The sequence below is a fragment of the Biomphalaria glabrata genome, chromosome 4 (genome assembly GCF_947242115.1).
Source record: "Biomphalaria glabrata chromosome 4, xgBioGlab47.1, whole genome shotgun sequence".
NCBI lineage: Eukaryota > Metazoa > Mollusca > Gastropoda > Planorbidae > Biomphalaria > Biomphalaria glabrata.
In genome coordinates this window covers 7744635-7760410 of record NC_074714.1, presented here as the reverse complement: position 1 = coordinate 7760410, position 15776 = coordinate 7744635, and the positions used below count along the sequence as shown (strand labels likewise).

At 37.0% G+C, this 15776-nt stretch overlaps 1 protein-coding gene across 2 annotated transcripts in view; it reads right to left on the bottom strand.

The window, feature by feature from the left end:
* The window catches only part of LOC106056526 (tetraspanin-9-like), a 172848-nt gene extending 157390 nt beyond the window's left edge, over positions 1-15458 (bottom strand). The window contains exons 1-2 of one of the 2 annotated variants that reach the window (XM_056026050.1): positions 15084-15458; positions 14471-14909 (exon numbers count right to left, since the gene is read on the bottom strand). In XM_056026050.1, the coding sequence (XP_055882025.1) occupies positions 14471-14491 (21 nt within the window). In that variant the 5' untranslated portion in view covers positions 14492-14909; positions 15084-15458. Of the gene's footprint in view, positions 1-14470 lie in introns of both variants that reach the window. The other variant, XM_056026049.1, reaches the window with a different exon arrangement.
* Positions 15459-15776: the final 318 nt, after the last annotated feature.

Below are 15776 nucleotides of genomic sequence, written 5' to 3'. Positions count from 1 at the left end.
ACGTACAGCAGATATAACGTTTACAGTGGCCAGCACAACGATCAAACGCCTTTTACTTTCTAAAGTCGGAGTCGGTTGGACTCAAATGTGCCCCATAAATCCCGAAATTGAAAATCCCAGTCTTTGGCGAGATTCGAATCCAGGACCCCAGGTTCGGAAGCCAAGCGCTTAATCACTCAGCCACCGCGTTCTACTTTACTATATTATTAGAACATAAAAAAGAGTGGATTTAAAAATATAAATATTACGTTGTCTCTATTTCGACCACCAATTTTTGACTATCAAATGTCCGTAGCAAGTTTTTCTTTTCCTGTGCTCTGAGCTGTCTTCAAGCCATTTCAACAACGTTACGACGATATATGGACGTCCCGATCAGACCGTTCTTGAAAGTGAAACGTTCGTTGATTGGGTAGGACAATGTCGACAGGGGTTAACTAAGCTCAGTGGTTGACCTAGCTCAAAGGTTGACTTAGTCCAGTGGTTGACTTAGCTCAAAGGTTGACTGAGAACAGGAATGGTAAAATGCAATTTGTTGAAAAATAAAGCCCTAGCTATTAAGAAACTATATATATGTGATGAACAGGCAGAGGATTGTATTAATAAGTTGATAAATTCATATGAAATGAAGAAACAAACATCTCTCTGTATTTTCTCCCAAACTTCTATAATAATACTTCTTCAACTTTCACGTCAAATTAACTTCTCAATACTGTTATAAACCTGGTGGTGGCACAGATGGGGGTAGTGATGTGTGTGTAGTCAGCCGACGCAAATCGCCCCAGGCCAGCGCTAGACGAGCGGTCAACCGTGACGAGTTACGACGATCGGCCGAGACGAGTGTCAACATGATGGTTCGGGAAGGATCGACGTCGTGAACAGAGCTCAGGAGTGTCATCTGACCACCCAGAATGGTCGAGCGACGTTCTGTCCGGTTCTAGAAGGCCAGCAGGGACCCTATATGAAGAGCGAAGGTATCAGAGACCAGTCAGTCACAACTTCCCGATCTACAGTTCGTTACAAGTGCTCAGTACAAGTCCGAGACGAGACCAGTGCAAGAGTTGATACGGCGGATAGATATTTGTACAGTTTTGTGTTACGTGCTGCCCATTGTACAGTATTGGCTGTTATTTATTGACATTCAACTATTACGTTATTTTCAAGCCCAGAGTTTTCAAGTTCTTTAAGTTGGTGGTGTCGTTTGGTGCAATTTGCATAGAGCCTGGATAGGGAGATTCGTAACAATACAATAACAACTTGACTTGATACTTCATAAATAAAACTTAAAGATACATGAAACTTCACTTAGTATAACATTCAACTTCAACTAATAATATTACTTCAACTAATAAAACTTTAATTAATGGACCCTCTAATATTACTCTACCAAACTATTACTAAGCGAGGACCATCGCTCTACAAGAACCACTAGGCCCCCGTCTAACTGACTTTTCCCCTAATTTATACCTTTCTTAATTTGTACATTCCAGAATCATGGAAACTTCTCCCCTAATTATTTTAGCAACTTTGACCTTCTAGAAGCTGACGTATGCTCATTTTCTCCCTTAAACTCTTTCTTTGATTGGATGCCTAAAATTAACTTGTTTACACTGGACAGCACTGGCTTGACCTCGAGCTTCTAGAAACTGGTCGAAATAGGTCACAGACTCGACTCGTGACATTATACATATGTACTAGTCGACCCATAGCACTTTCTATCACCATAGAATAATAAAGCTTTCTGAGTATTAATGCGCTTTTACTGTAACTGCGCTGCCAAAAAATACCTGAAGTGCATGTTTCAATAAATGTGCATTTTGAAATAGACATTGTATTAAAGTGCAAAGATTAAGTTGGTTACGAAGACCCAGCTTTGACCTAAATATTTCGCCAAATCTGACAAACATGACACATGTTCCACATTGAATCGACTTAAGTTCCCTGTTCCTTTTTCTGCGTCTTTTACCGAACGTAGTTTTGCTTTGGGTCGTTATTGAAACTGTTCCTATTGTATGTTCCTCTGTCTTAACAAATTCTACGGCATTTTTGTTCGGACGTCAGATTATTTATTCCGAAACAAAATCAAATATTGTTGTTTTTTTTCCTTGTGCTTTCTTCTACTCTTCCTTTAGCTTTATTTTAGTTTAAATAGCTATTTCTTCCGTATTCTATGGAAACTTGTAAAAAGTAAGTAGGCCTATAGCTAGGCTATTTCTAGATGGGGAATTCCTTCTAGGAAGAGAAGAGAGAGCAAATACCTGACAGTGTGGTATCAGACATCAACCAGGAGTTCATTCTCTGCAAATTGCACATGAACAGAATTGACAGTCTGGCCAGAGAACAAAACTCTTGGGCCAATAATCAAAGCGTGTCGCAACGCACTTGCCAGACTGCATTAGGAAAGCCAAACGTCACGTACAAGGTGAAATTTAATCAAAATGTCAGGCTCCAGAGCCAGCAGACGACAGAAGCGTGAGGCTAAATTAATGTCATTTTTACCCGCGAAATGAAAAATTAAGAGAAGCTTTTTTTAAAAAATAAAAAGTCTACTGGAAGAAATAAAACAATTCCTTTGGACTGGGAGGTTTGAGAAAAAATCTGAATAATATTAATATTTTATTTCTACGAATTGCTCGCCTTCCAGCTGACAAAATAATGTTTTTAGCCTTAATTCAATAAAGAAAAAAAAAAGTTGTTAGATGGAAAAAAAAGGTTGTCATGGGAAATAAGCCTTTTTAAAAAAAAAAAACTAAAATGTTTGGTTCAACTTTTCAGTAATCAGTTGAATGAAACATTTTAATATTCAAAGAATACAGAGGGGGAAAAAAACAACAGAAGGGGATACAGTTGAAATAAACTTAATGTATGTTGTTTTTTTTTTGAAGAAGTTGTCCCCGAATATTGTTTCAACAATCCATGTTTTGTTGTTCTTTAATATTATTAAAACAAAGATATTGTTTTCTCTATTGACTCCTTACGTTTAGAAATGTAGGCGGTCACTTGAAAACTTCCGACACCAATGTCATTTTGTTATGTACGGCAGTAATATGTCGTTGGTAAAAGCAGGCTGCATAGATTCCATACCATCGAGAACTGGTCAGAAATGTCAAGTTGAAAGACATGCTCTTAATTTTTCCAAGACCCCGTAAACAGGGTTTCTTTTAGAGGCTTTCGAAAGGGAAAGAGACTCTATTAGCTTTGTGGGTCGGTCCGTCCCGTTTAGATCGCAAAAACAAGGGGGGAAAAAAATGAAAATTCGACATCATGATATTTTAGATCTTTCAAAATTTTGATGTAAAATTTTGATGTATCGTGTTTTTTTTTTCCGAAAGAGAAACAATTAATTTTTTAAATTAACTATTGAAGCAGTTGTTTTTTTCCATAAAAATACACCGTTTTTTTAAACTATTCACTATCAACAGTGAACAAAAAAGCACGAGAGGATTATAAATAAAATAATTATCTTGTATATTTTTAAACATTTATACAAACGATTTTAAATATTTTCTAAAATAAATTCATAAAAAATATATTTGTATAATTAAACTGGAGTCAGAATGCATCTATTCTTTCGTTGATAAATGTTTTTCAATAACATAAAAACAAAACCTTCTTTTTTTTTCTTGTTCTTTTGACTCCGTAAGTTTTGTAATGTTGGGCTGGGCAGATCACTTACTAGTTTCTTTAAAGAAAAAAACTCGTTGCAAGTTAAAGGGTCAGTCAAACTGTCTCTCTATATATACGCCTCGTTATAGAGTATGTGCGTGTTTTTTTATGTCACCAATAGGAAAAAAGGGCAGATGTTTATGGTTGTACATGCGGAAGTGTTTCTGCTGAAACCACGAGGTGGTCTGACGTAATTCAAGTGAATAAAAGGAGTAGTATGAACGTTGAACGAGAGAATAGCGAGATACCTAGGTGTTATAATAAATGAACAACTGTCATGGAATCCACATATTGATGAAACTATAAAAAATCAACCAAAGCATTAGGGTTTATTAAAAGAAATTTCTATACATCAAATAAGAACATAAAACTAAAATGTTATTTAACCTTGGTTAGGCCAATAATAGAATATGCATCCTCCGTTTGGGACCCCTCAACTCAAGAAAACATTAAGAAACTGGAACAGACACAAATAGAGCAGTGAGATTCATAACAAACAAATATTCACATTTAACCAGAGTAACATCTTTAGTAAAATCACTAAATTTAGAAAGCCTTCAGGACAGAAGACTCAAAAGTAAAGTAGCAATTATACATAAAACACTGAACCATAATCTTCAAATACAAAAACAAAATTTAATAAAATACTCTGAAAGACACAAAGATAAAGGCACATTCCTCGTCCCATATGCTAGGACAAAATTGTACAAATACTCCTTCTTCCCTAGCGCTATTAGAGCATGGAATGGGTTGCCTGAACTAGGTCGGGAAAACCAGTGACTTGGCAGAATTTAAGTCATTGGTTAATATGCATGACTAAATGCATGACGTGTAGGACTTATTCATCGTCATTTGTGAAGTAACGTCTGTAATATATGAGAAGAAGAAGAAGAAATCCACACTCTTTTTTTTAAGCATTCCACTAAGGGTTTACTAATACTAGAATCAGGACTCGCTAAAGGATAACTTATTGCCCCATTCATAAGTAGAAATAGTAGATAGGATTCAATATAGAATTACTGAAACTCTAGAAAAATCATCTCCAGTTATAAATAGATTTAAAATTTACTAAACAACGGTTACTTGCTCTTTAATACCTTGCCAACTTGAGCCACGAACACATCATTATCACCTCTATGGACTTGGTGGTATTTCAGGACTTGAACCAGAAAACTTGTATTGAGCTACTATGAAACAACGAAGCCAATGAAATGTTTATATATATTTACTCTCCTTCCGAGCTTAGACTCCACATGCTCACGACCTTTTGAACTCTACTCAAGTCTGCTTGTCAGCTTGTTTAGAATAAATGCCCTCAAATCTCGAATACTTTATTTGCAGACATGGAAAACTTTACATAAACATCATAGCTGATATAATTTCTGCTCTGGCATCTATGTGTGTCTGGGAGGTTATGTCAAAAGAATAAACAAGAAAAAAAAACATAAAACCCAGAATATAGACGTTCTGAGTGTAACTTTCGATAGGGAATGGCATGCGTCGCCTAGATAGCATCTCCTCAATTAGTTCATTGATAATTGCAAATAGTTTGTGCCCAACCTTACCCACCCCAAAAGCGTAAGCGTTCAGTGATAGAGAATGATATGATTTGGCATACTGTGTAACATGGAAGGGTCTACAACAGATAGATATCAGACAAGCGTTTTCAGGTTTTGTTCCAGTTGGCATGTAGAGTGAAGAGCGTCTCATCATAGCAAGAACACCAGGTTAATGTGATGTTCCGAGGTTCTATCAAGGGTCAGATTATTTCTTGAGCTCTATCAAGGGTAAGATAATGTGTTGTGCTTTACCAAGGTTAAAATCATCTGTTGGGCTCTATCAAGGTTAAATTAATTTTTTTCGAGATCTATCAAGGATAAGACAATTTGTTTGGCTTTACTAAGGATAAGGTCATATGTTGGGCTTTGTCAATGCTTAAATCATCTGTTTGGCTCTATTAAGGAATTATCACGTGTAAGATAATGTGTTGGGCTCATTGAAGTGTGAGATCATATGTTTGGGCTCTATCTAGGTTAAAATCATCTGTTGGGCTGTATTAAGGAACTATTAGTAGGTCTCCTATCAAGTGTTAGATAATGAGTTGTGCTCTAACAAGGGTAAAGTCATGTTTTGGACTTTATCAAGTGTTAAGCCTATTTTATGCGATTGATATATTAGTACTGTACATAATTCAAATATTACATTACCGCCATGTGTCACACACAACAGAAGCAGAAAGAAGGGTGAAAATGCAACGACGCCTGGTGATTATATATGCCCAACCTGCGATCGCAGCTGTGTATCAAGGATTGGCCTCTTTAGTCACAAGAAGTTGCAAAGGGAAAAGATCGTCTCTCAAGACGTAAAATGCCAGAGAGAGAGAGAGACATTACCGCCACGTGTCACTGGCAAATGATACACCGAAATGTATTATCGATAAATGTTACTGTCAATCAGAAAGTAAAGGCTTCACTATTGGCTCGTATGAACTGAATTGTATTATTATCCATTGAATCTATCACTCTTTGTTTCAATTTTCCGTCCTCATTTAAGCCCATGCATTTGGATGACTTTGTTCTGTTCTAAATACAGAATATCTGTGAGAGACGGATGATTCTTGGAGACAGTAAACACGTTCTAGAGTTTGGTTCACAGGAGACATATTCTTATTCAGGGCCGGCCTTAGGGCACTGCAACCTATGCGGGCGCAGTGGGCCCCGCACTTTAATAGGCCCCGCGCTAAAACTAGTAAATTTTAACTTAACAGGGATTCCGCTTCCTCGGATTTTCCAGGAGCTTCTGGAAATCTGAAACTATTAAAGTATCCTGAAAAGTCATAAATATGTCTTAAAAATAGATAAATTATCATTTTTGGGATAATATGGATAACGCCAATCCTACTCGCGAATAAAAAAAACGGCAATGTCAGATTTCATTTAATAAAAATAATAGGGCGAATTTTAACCAAAACAAGAAGTTCAAATACTTAATTTACTGTAATAGTCACTGGCATATAAATATAGATCTAAATCATTTCGATCTCTTAAAAAAATCAAAAGCGATATTTTGCCAGTCAATAGTAAATTTAATCGCTTATCGTAGATGTCTCGTAAAGTTAACTTGTACTTAGTAAAGTTTGAACAAAATGCAAAGACGTATTTATTTTCTAACAAAAAAAAATCTTGATTTTGATTTATTACCTTATCCCTATACAGACCAGGCCCCGCGCAATCCGTTCCGCATATGGTCCCGCAATCTGTAGGACCGGCCCTATTCTTATTACAATTTATTCCAAGTGTGTCTTCTAATTGTTGCATTTTTTCGTTACAACGGTTCGTGGTGCATCAACTGATCGCAAGTGTCATAAAAGGTGGCGAAGACCGTGAATAAAAGTGCACATTGTTATAGAGCTTGCTAGTGACGTCGGACATGCAATACAAATTCCATTCCTAACGGTAAATGACGTAAAATTGCAGATATTAATAACTTTCACACGGCCGGGTAATTATTTATATAACTCATCTCGGTCGTGGAGATTAATCGAAGGTCTCAGTACCTGGCTCCTCGCTAATGGCCGAGGGCGATGGGGGCTGGGATGCGCGTTATGGTGAAAAGGGGTGGGGGGTGGGGAGAAAGTTTTATTTTCGGATTGGGGTGGGAATGAAACAAGCTTATTAAAGCCCCTGACTTGTTGGACAAGAGAGATGAATGTTGAATACAAGGGAGCGAGTCGTGTGATGGAACACAGAGAGGCGCAAGGTAAAAAAAGAAGGAGAAAGGAATTAAAGGGGGGTAAGAAGCAAGGGGCGAGTAAAGTAGGAAGACGCGATAATGGATTCACTCCCCTGACATATAAATGTGTCATTAATATACTCAACCTGCAACAGGGTACAGAAATAGATGAAAGTGTGCGTGTAGCAAAAAGTGGGTGCACGCGCAGGATATGATATAAGGAAGTGAACGTGACGTACCAACGTGTACCTACTGAAAGCATTCGCTGGGGAGTTAGTTTGACGATAGTATTGCGGGGTTCTGATTACGAACTAGTGATTCTAGGGGGGCATAAATCTAGTGACACGAAATTCAAGAGCGGACGGGGATATGTAAAATTGTATTTAATTTACACTGATCCGCTGTTGAAATCCGGGCTATTCAATATCACAAGTCTCCGTCTTATAATAAGTACGCAGTTCTTCAAGTATGAATTCATAATATAGACATCAATTAATTGAAGCAATAAATTCATAGCAAATGTATTGAAATTAAGTACAATTAACAAATGACCCTAAATGTTCTCTATTTCCCCCTTTTTATTCTCTGCTATTGCGATCGGGACATATGATGGCTTGCCAACTACTGTTGCAAACTAAAACTCTATGGCCATATTACACGTTCCTCATGGCTCGCAAAGACATGCCTTCAGAAATCAGTACCAGGAAAAAGAAGAAGAGGCAGACAGAGAAAGTGATGGGAAGACAGCATAAAAGAATAAACCCGGCCTGCCATTGAAAGAAACTTTATCCAAGCAAAAGACAGAGAGGAATGGAGAAAGACGGTCAACAGATCTTGTGTGGTGCCCCAACGATCCAACAGACTAAGGAACAGGCGAAGGTGAAGATAAATACTCTGCCTTACAAGAATGCAATCCACAATTATTTGGATTTTATGTATTGTCTAGTCAAGTATTACATTTCGCTCTATTTGTCTTTTGTGAGCTATTTTGATATCTATGGTTAGCTTGAGAACAAAAGGTTTAAAAAAAAAACTTATGTTGTAATTGGTGACACGTTGAATCACTTGATAAATACTTCGCCTATGCTAAACTTCGTAACTCTCTTTAGTCCAAAGCTCAGGGTGTCTGATCTTTGTTACTTAGAGGACATGGATCAATGCTCTACAAGACAACAAGTTTGTATCATCCAATCAAACCGACTCACTAACCAAGCAAAGCATCCACATCAAATATTTGCAGAACAACAACTTAAATTGTCTTATTTTGTTCTTCTAGTTTGTAGCCTCGAGAAAGTTAGGGTGGGGGGGGGCGGTTGTTCGGAGAACATTGCCTTAGTAGAGTCTTGATCTCCAGAGCAGGCCCCGCCACCTGAAAGGTATGGGGACAAACAGAAGTGTGGTCCGTGGTCTCAACACAAGGGAAGGGGGTCCAACAGCAGGGAGGGGGGGGGGGCCTTTATGCTACTGTTCTTATCATCATGTGGACGTATCTTGGCATGTGGCGGAGGGGGGGAAGGCGAAGGGGGTTTACACATTACTCAGTTGTTTGGGGGGGGGGTGGCAAGTATTTCTGGCAGTGGACATGTCCATGAACCGCGTCATAATATTATGACAAAATGGTATCCACTTAGGACGTCTGTAGTTAGGGCGTCTTTAGTTAGGACGTCTGTAGTTAGGGCATACAAAGTTAAGACGTCTGTTGTTACAACACCTGTTTCTTTAACATTTATAGTTTGGTTCATTAAAAAGTCATTTTCACCTCTTTTTTTAGAAAAGACCTTTTGACTTTGCACGACTTTCTAAACTCTGTAAGAAGTCGGAGCCAAAAAGAGAAAAAGAAAAGCAAAACAGCTTCCCCCCCCCCTTTTCAGATCTTCTCACGGAGTTTAAAGCTTTGTTGATATTGTACACAATGTATATTTCTGTGTACGGTGTACGGGATGAAAGTTCTTAGACTCGACAGAGAATTGTATACATGGCAAAAGTTGAAAGCAAGTCTCCTGTTTGCGCGTCATGCTTGGGTCTCGTTTTAATAAGTGTCATGGTGATAGATATGAATGACCTTGACCTATATTTTTTTATTGTTAACGTCATGTCATTTCTTTAATTTTATATTTTTATAAACAAATCTTTAAAATTGAATAATTTTGTAGGTGCTTGAAACGTTATTGATTTTCCAGATAAAAGTAGCTGAGAAAACATTTTGATTTCGATAAAACATGAATTTAGTAGTAATCACATTTATTACACGAATTTTAGAAATGTATACACTTAAACATTTACGACCTATTGTGTACAAAAGTATCTTCTATTATGATTAATGAATTGCATAAATACTTGTCACTGTGTCAAAATCACATGCAGTATGAGATTTATGTTGATATTATTATTTTGAAAAGTATAATCATACATCCATGATCAATTTTCTTCAAATTAATTTCCTACACTTTTCTGTTTTCTCATGTTTGATCATTTCCAAAGTCTGACGATTAGTAAAATTAGAATAATTACTTAACCACTAATGTAATAGGTATACTCTGGTATACATAAATCATTGTGCAAGAGCCTACAATTTGTATCCAGTGTTCACTACACTTCAATACACTCAAATAAAAATCGATCACATATTTGTTTTCGCTTCACTACTTCATTTTGTGGCCTGTGAATCTCAATGGATGAAATGAGGAAACAAGGTTTCACAGTGTAATGTTTCTCAAGTCACGCGCACATACCTATATTCATACACGCATAGACCCTTATGCTTTGACGTCATCAAAATGTGTGTCTGGACACTTCCTTTCGACGTAGTAGACACTAAGTTATCAAGCACCAAATATTTTCGCAGGGCTGGGAGTAAATACAGAAGGTTCTTGAAGAAATAAAAAGAGAGAGGATGCTAATCATACTATAAAGATATTGTGGGAAATGGGGAGGGGGCTGTAGAACAATATAAGTTAGTCTCTTCTTAATTAGCGACAGGGCATAGACGTGTGTGTGTGTGTGTTTGGGTGTGTGTGTGTGTTTGTGTGTGCACGGAGGTGAACTGGAGATCATCAAGGAATGTGTGACGTCATACATGCCAAACAACAGGGTCATGTGATCAAGTGTGTTTATATTTATTTTCCAGAGATGATGTCACATGACACGGGGTAATAAATCTAGGCATCTTCCTTGGGCATCTGCCCCGTAAGCACACACACACACACACACACACCGGCGCTCTCTCACACACACACTATCATTCATTTCAGTGGTGGTACCCTGCGGTATCAAAATGTAACGAAAGTCAAATTGTACGTAGGAAACATCTTTGTCAGGAAGACACTGCTCTAGATCTAGTGAATGTTTTACACTAATGAAGAGGGAACAAAGTGAACGTCCTTTGTAATAACAATTATTAAATCTTTTATATAGTTTTACTTTTATGCTTTTAGCCTGCTCAGAGCGCTATAGTCCAATCTTATTTGGGGGGTATCTGGGAGAAGGTTTTCCGTGCTGCCTTTAGGCGCTCAGTGAACACAACTCTGCTCGAGTCGGGTGTCGAACCTCGAGGCCCCTTCATATGTAGTCAGGCCAAGCTAAGTTTAAGAGTACTCATCCTCTTGACCACGCGTCCCTTTTACATTTTATCTACGTCCGTTTGCGTTCAATCTAGCTCTGAAGCTCACTGCAAGGTAAGACAAATCTAGAAAAGAAATAACACAGACAAGCAAAATGCAGACAAGCGAAATGCAGACAATATATAGTAAACATAGTCAACTACAGAATATGTTTGTATAGCGCAACTGTTCTACTATATCATGCCCAGAGCGCTGCCCAAACTCTTTTGTGAACCAGTGAAGGGAGGGAGTATCTGGAAGAAGGCTTCCGTGCTGCCTTTAGGTTTTCGGAAAAAAGTCAGATCGACTCGGGATTGTCACTCAGCCCCAAAGAAATGTGCGACTTTTGCCATTTTTAGTATGTGCTTAAACCTGATTCAGAAGTAAATCATTAAAATATTGTATAGTGTTACAGTTTGAATACAGCTTTTAAAATGCTGTATAGTGTAACAGTTTGAATGCAGCTTTTCAAATTTTCCGTAGTGTTACAGTTTTAATACTGCTGCTTTAGGCCCACACAGTGTTACAGTTTAATACAGCTTTTCAAATATCATATAGTGTTACAGTTTTAATACAGCTTTTCAAATGTTGAATAGTGTCACAGTTTGATTACAGCTTTTCACAAACACACGCACATAATGTACTGGTGTAAAAGAGGTAAGACTAGCCCAGTAGCAAAGTTCAATACCATGGGCGGGTGGGGCAGGAGAGCGACATAATAAAAAAAACGTGGGTTAAAATATCACCAAGTAGCAACTGTAGCGTATATAATACAAATAGTTGACTTATTTTGTTCACAATCTGCTTTTTCTGCAGAAAAATCAGACCACCCCCACCCCAATAGAAAAGTTTCATTGTGTCTTCACCCGGTAAGCGTAGCACAGATCTAGATATAAAAATAAGCAAAATATAAACAATACTTTTTAATTAATGGAAAGAACCGCACAATTTCAGCCATATATATATATATATATATATATATATATATATATATATATATTACCACTTAATACATGTTTGTTACTGACACATGTTACTGTTATTTCTTAATGTTACAATACAGGTACAATCTCTTCATACCCTGTAGCGGTTGTGTGTTTTTAACACATCATCGAAATCAGAAGTTTGTTGATACAGTATTAGATGAAAAGCCGATGTGTTGCCGTACTAACCTGACTAGCTGTTAAAAATGCTCTATTGATAGAAACACTTTGTATAAAAACAATTAATTACTTATCCGTTTATTAATGCCACAAACACAGACTGTTGAGAAAATCTATTAGCGTATTCAAGAGGAACAATTTCAGTCTCTATAAAGATTTAAAATTTGAAAGGAAATTTGGGTATTTCTTTCCCTTATACACGGGGCATATTTGTATGTACAAAGGGGGGAAAAAGGGGGGTGGGGTGGATATTGTTTTGTTATTAGGAGATCAAGAGGCTAAAAACATGTCAGGAAAATGAGAACCAAAAAAAAAAAAAAAGAATCTCTTTGCCGTTTAATAAGTGACTGCGGGTGGCCTGTGTTCAGGAGTAGTGGAGATTAGGTTAGCTCGCGCGCTGTGATGAAATCCAAGGAAAGAAAGTGGTGAGTGAATGAATATTAAGTTGTTTCTTTTAAATGTTCAATAAATAATAAAGAACTTGTATTATATTAGGTACTTAATATAAAAACATTACTCTACGCAGATATTAGTGACGCATTATAGATATACTGGCGTAACATTCGAACATCTGTAGAAGATACATTCATATTCAGTATACGATTGTTTTTCTTAGGGAGCAACATCTTGCTACTGAAAAAACAACCTAGGCGCTTTATTTCATTAAGAGAATAAATACTGCATTTATTTACTCCTTTGGTTGACCTCTTAGTTAATCCCCCTTAGTAAATTGTTAATGTTTCCTACTCAAATCTACTACAATACCAAATTATCAACATTGAAATTGTTTTTCAATGCTGTGTTGTTCCAGCTTTTTTATTGTTTAGTTCAGTAATTCCCAAAATGGTCTATACTGACCCCTCCCCCAAGGGGTCTACGAAGACTTCCAAGGGGTCTACGAAAGTGAAAAAAAAATTGGGGGTCTATGAGATGTCCACGGGGGTCTACGATAATAGATTTTATTTAAGGAAGTCCTGACTTTATTTTTTACATTCCATTAATGTAATTATTTCATACACTAATATATGATTTGTATCATATTCAATCCTATAAATATTTATCATGATATTCAAACGAAAAATTGTTCTATTCAAATTCAATACTTATTTAAATAGCTTAAATTTATCTACATGTAACTAATGTTTTAAAAAAAAAAAGCAATGTAGACTGTACAGCGTTGATTATTTAAAATTGGGATTCATTCCTTCCATGTCAAACAAGGGGTTGCCTAAGTGATTTTTAAGACAATATGAAACCAATTACGCTGGAGGATCATTTGAGACAAAGCCACCCTGACAAAATAGATAAAGATTGAAAAAACATTCGAACACTCAAAGATAAAGTTCAGAATAGAACCACAAAATCTCATATAAAGAGGATGATGGTTTCTGAGAGTCTTACAATATGTATTAACAAAATACGGAAAACAGCAAAGGTCAAACATTGATTAAACCAGCCTGATGGCATAAGTTATAAAAGTAAAACTTTCTTATGTAATTCTTTGCAAACGACAGTTTGAGATCAACGGCGTCATAGGTCTGACAAGGTGTAGTGCTGTGTGCTACAAACGGCCAAATGGTCGCCGTCTCCTTATTTTTTCTCAGGGTTGACCCACAAAACCTTTCCCATTTTGGCAGCAAAGTTTTGAATTCAGTTTTTCTTCTGCTAGGTGGGTAGCAGGCCAAGGCCCTTCCTGCTCAAAGTTTACTGGTTTAGGCGCCAGTTACTCGCCTTCGCCCCTTCTCCTGTTAATGAAAACAGTTCTGCAGACTCAATATTTGAGCCACACGTGAAAGATCAAGAAATACACTAGAAACTGCTCTTTGCAAAACCCTTTACAATGATACATAAGGCAAATTAATTAATTAGTATTTAATGTTAGAAAGACTATTTCATAGAACAACAAATTTCTATATGAAACATAATAGCAACGGATGATAAACCTTTAATTGGTTTCAATTTAAATGTTATCAATTAAAAAGATGTAATTAGTTTTAAATTACTTTCAGACTCTTAAACTCTCTACAGTTAGAAATTTAAAAAAAAAAAATGTTTTGATGAATTTGCAAAAATGTGTGCAAGTTAAGCAGGGGGGGGGGGTCTACCGAAAATCAGACAGCATGGCAAGGGGTCTACGAGACAAAAAAAAGTTTGGGAACCACTGGTCTAGTTTATTAAAAACCGATACGAGTATCATGAAGCAATATATTTTCACTAAACAGCCTCTGAAAATGACAGATGACATTTCTCGATCTTTTTGACAAACAAACAAACCGACAGACATAATAGCAAAAACGTTTTGAATACACTTACCCCATCCTCGTCGTCAGACATTTTCCGGTTGCTGTTTTGTCGATACAGTTTGCTGTCGTGCTGCAGTGTCGTTCCTGGGAGAGGGTCACCCCAAAGCTAGACCTTCCAGTCGCTTACTGGAGTCGCCTTCTCTGACGATCATATAAACCAACAAAGTCCTGGTCAGATTCTAATTCCAATGACACAGAAATGAACCGAAACTGTGAAACCAGACGAGGAAAGAAATACGTGCTGCGAAGAGCTATTAAAAAGTTTCACGCCTCTTTTTAATAACTCGAAACAATTTTCAACATTAATAATCTCAAAACATAAACTGGCAATATATACGGGAGAAAAAAAAATGTTATTCCACTTGTAGTTGAAGTATAAACCAAGTCACACAAAAGTATGAATAAAATTCTAGAAATCTAATTACATCCTTTGACGTGGTGAATTTCAACTAATCATCAATCCATGAAATAACAACACATTTTGGAATTATCAAAAAAAATAAACTAGCCTTTGAACAATGCAACAATATAATTTAATTTTTTGAAAAATTAAGTTAATGAATTAAAGTTAAAAAGAAATGCAAACAGGTTTCTGAAACGTCTAATTCGATTGGTTTGTTTACCTCATTAAAACTTCAAGGTTTTGACAAGATTAAAACTAATACACTTTCGATCAACTTTTATTAGAAAGAAAGAAGAAAGATCCTGCTCTATGAGCGATAGAGTGAGTATTTTCCCTTGAATAGAGTGAGTATTTTCCCTTGAATCAGTACCTGATCAAATTAGTGGTACGTAAGAACAGGTAGGTGAGTCTCACTCTATGCTTTAACCCCTTGTAGCTCACGCACGCTAACTGTGCACGGAAATCCGCTTGGTCCAAGGCTTGGCGATAAGTTTTCTTCTTTTTTTCCCTTTCGATTTTTGTTTCTCTCTTGGTTCTATCTTTTAGTGAAGGCTCCCTCACCATGGAGTGTCTGGGGTGACTTACCAGACACTCACACACAATGACACTCAGACACACACACAATGACACTCAGACACATACACAATGACACTCAGATACACGCAAGCACTGACTGAACATTTCGTTGTTTTATTTTTAAATCCAAGGGTGTTAACTTCGGTGAAGAGATAAGACAAAAAAGGGGAAACCACTGCGTCGACTTACAAATATAGTTTGTTTGTGAAGCTGTTATTGTATTCAATGTTACTCTGTCGCTTTCTCTATGTTAACATTGGAGAAACTCCCCCCCCCCCCCCCTGTTACCACTCCCCTCCAAATCCTCCATAGCCTCATAGAGACAGAATCAAATATA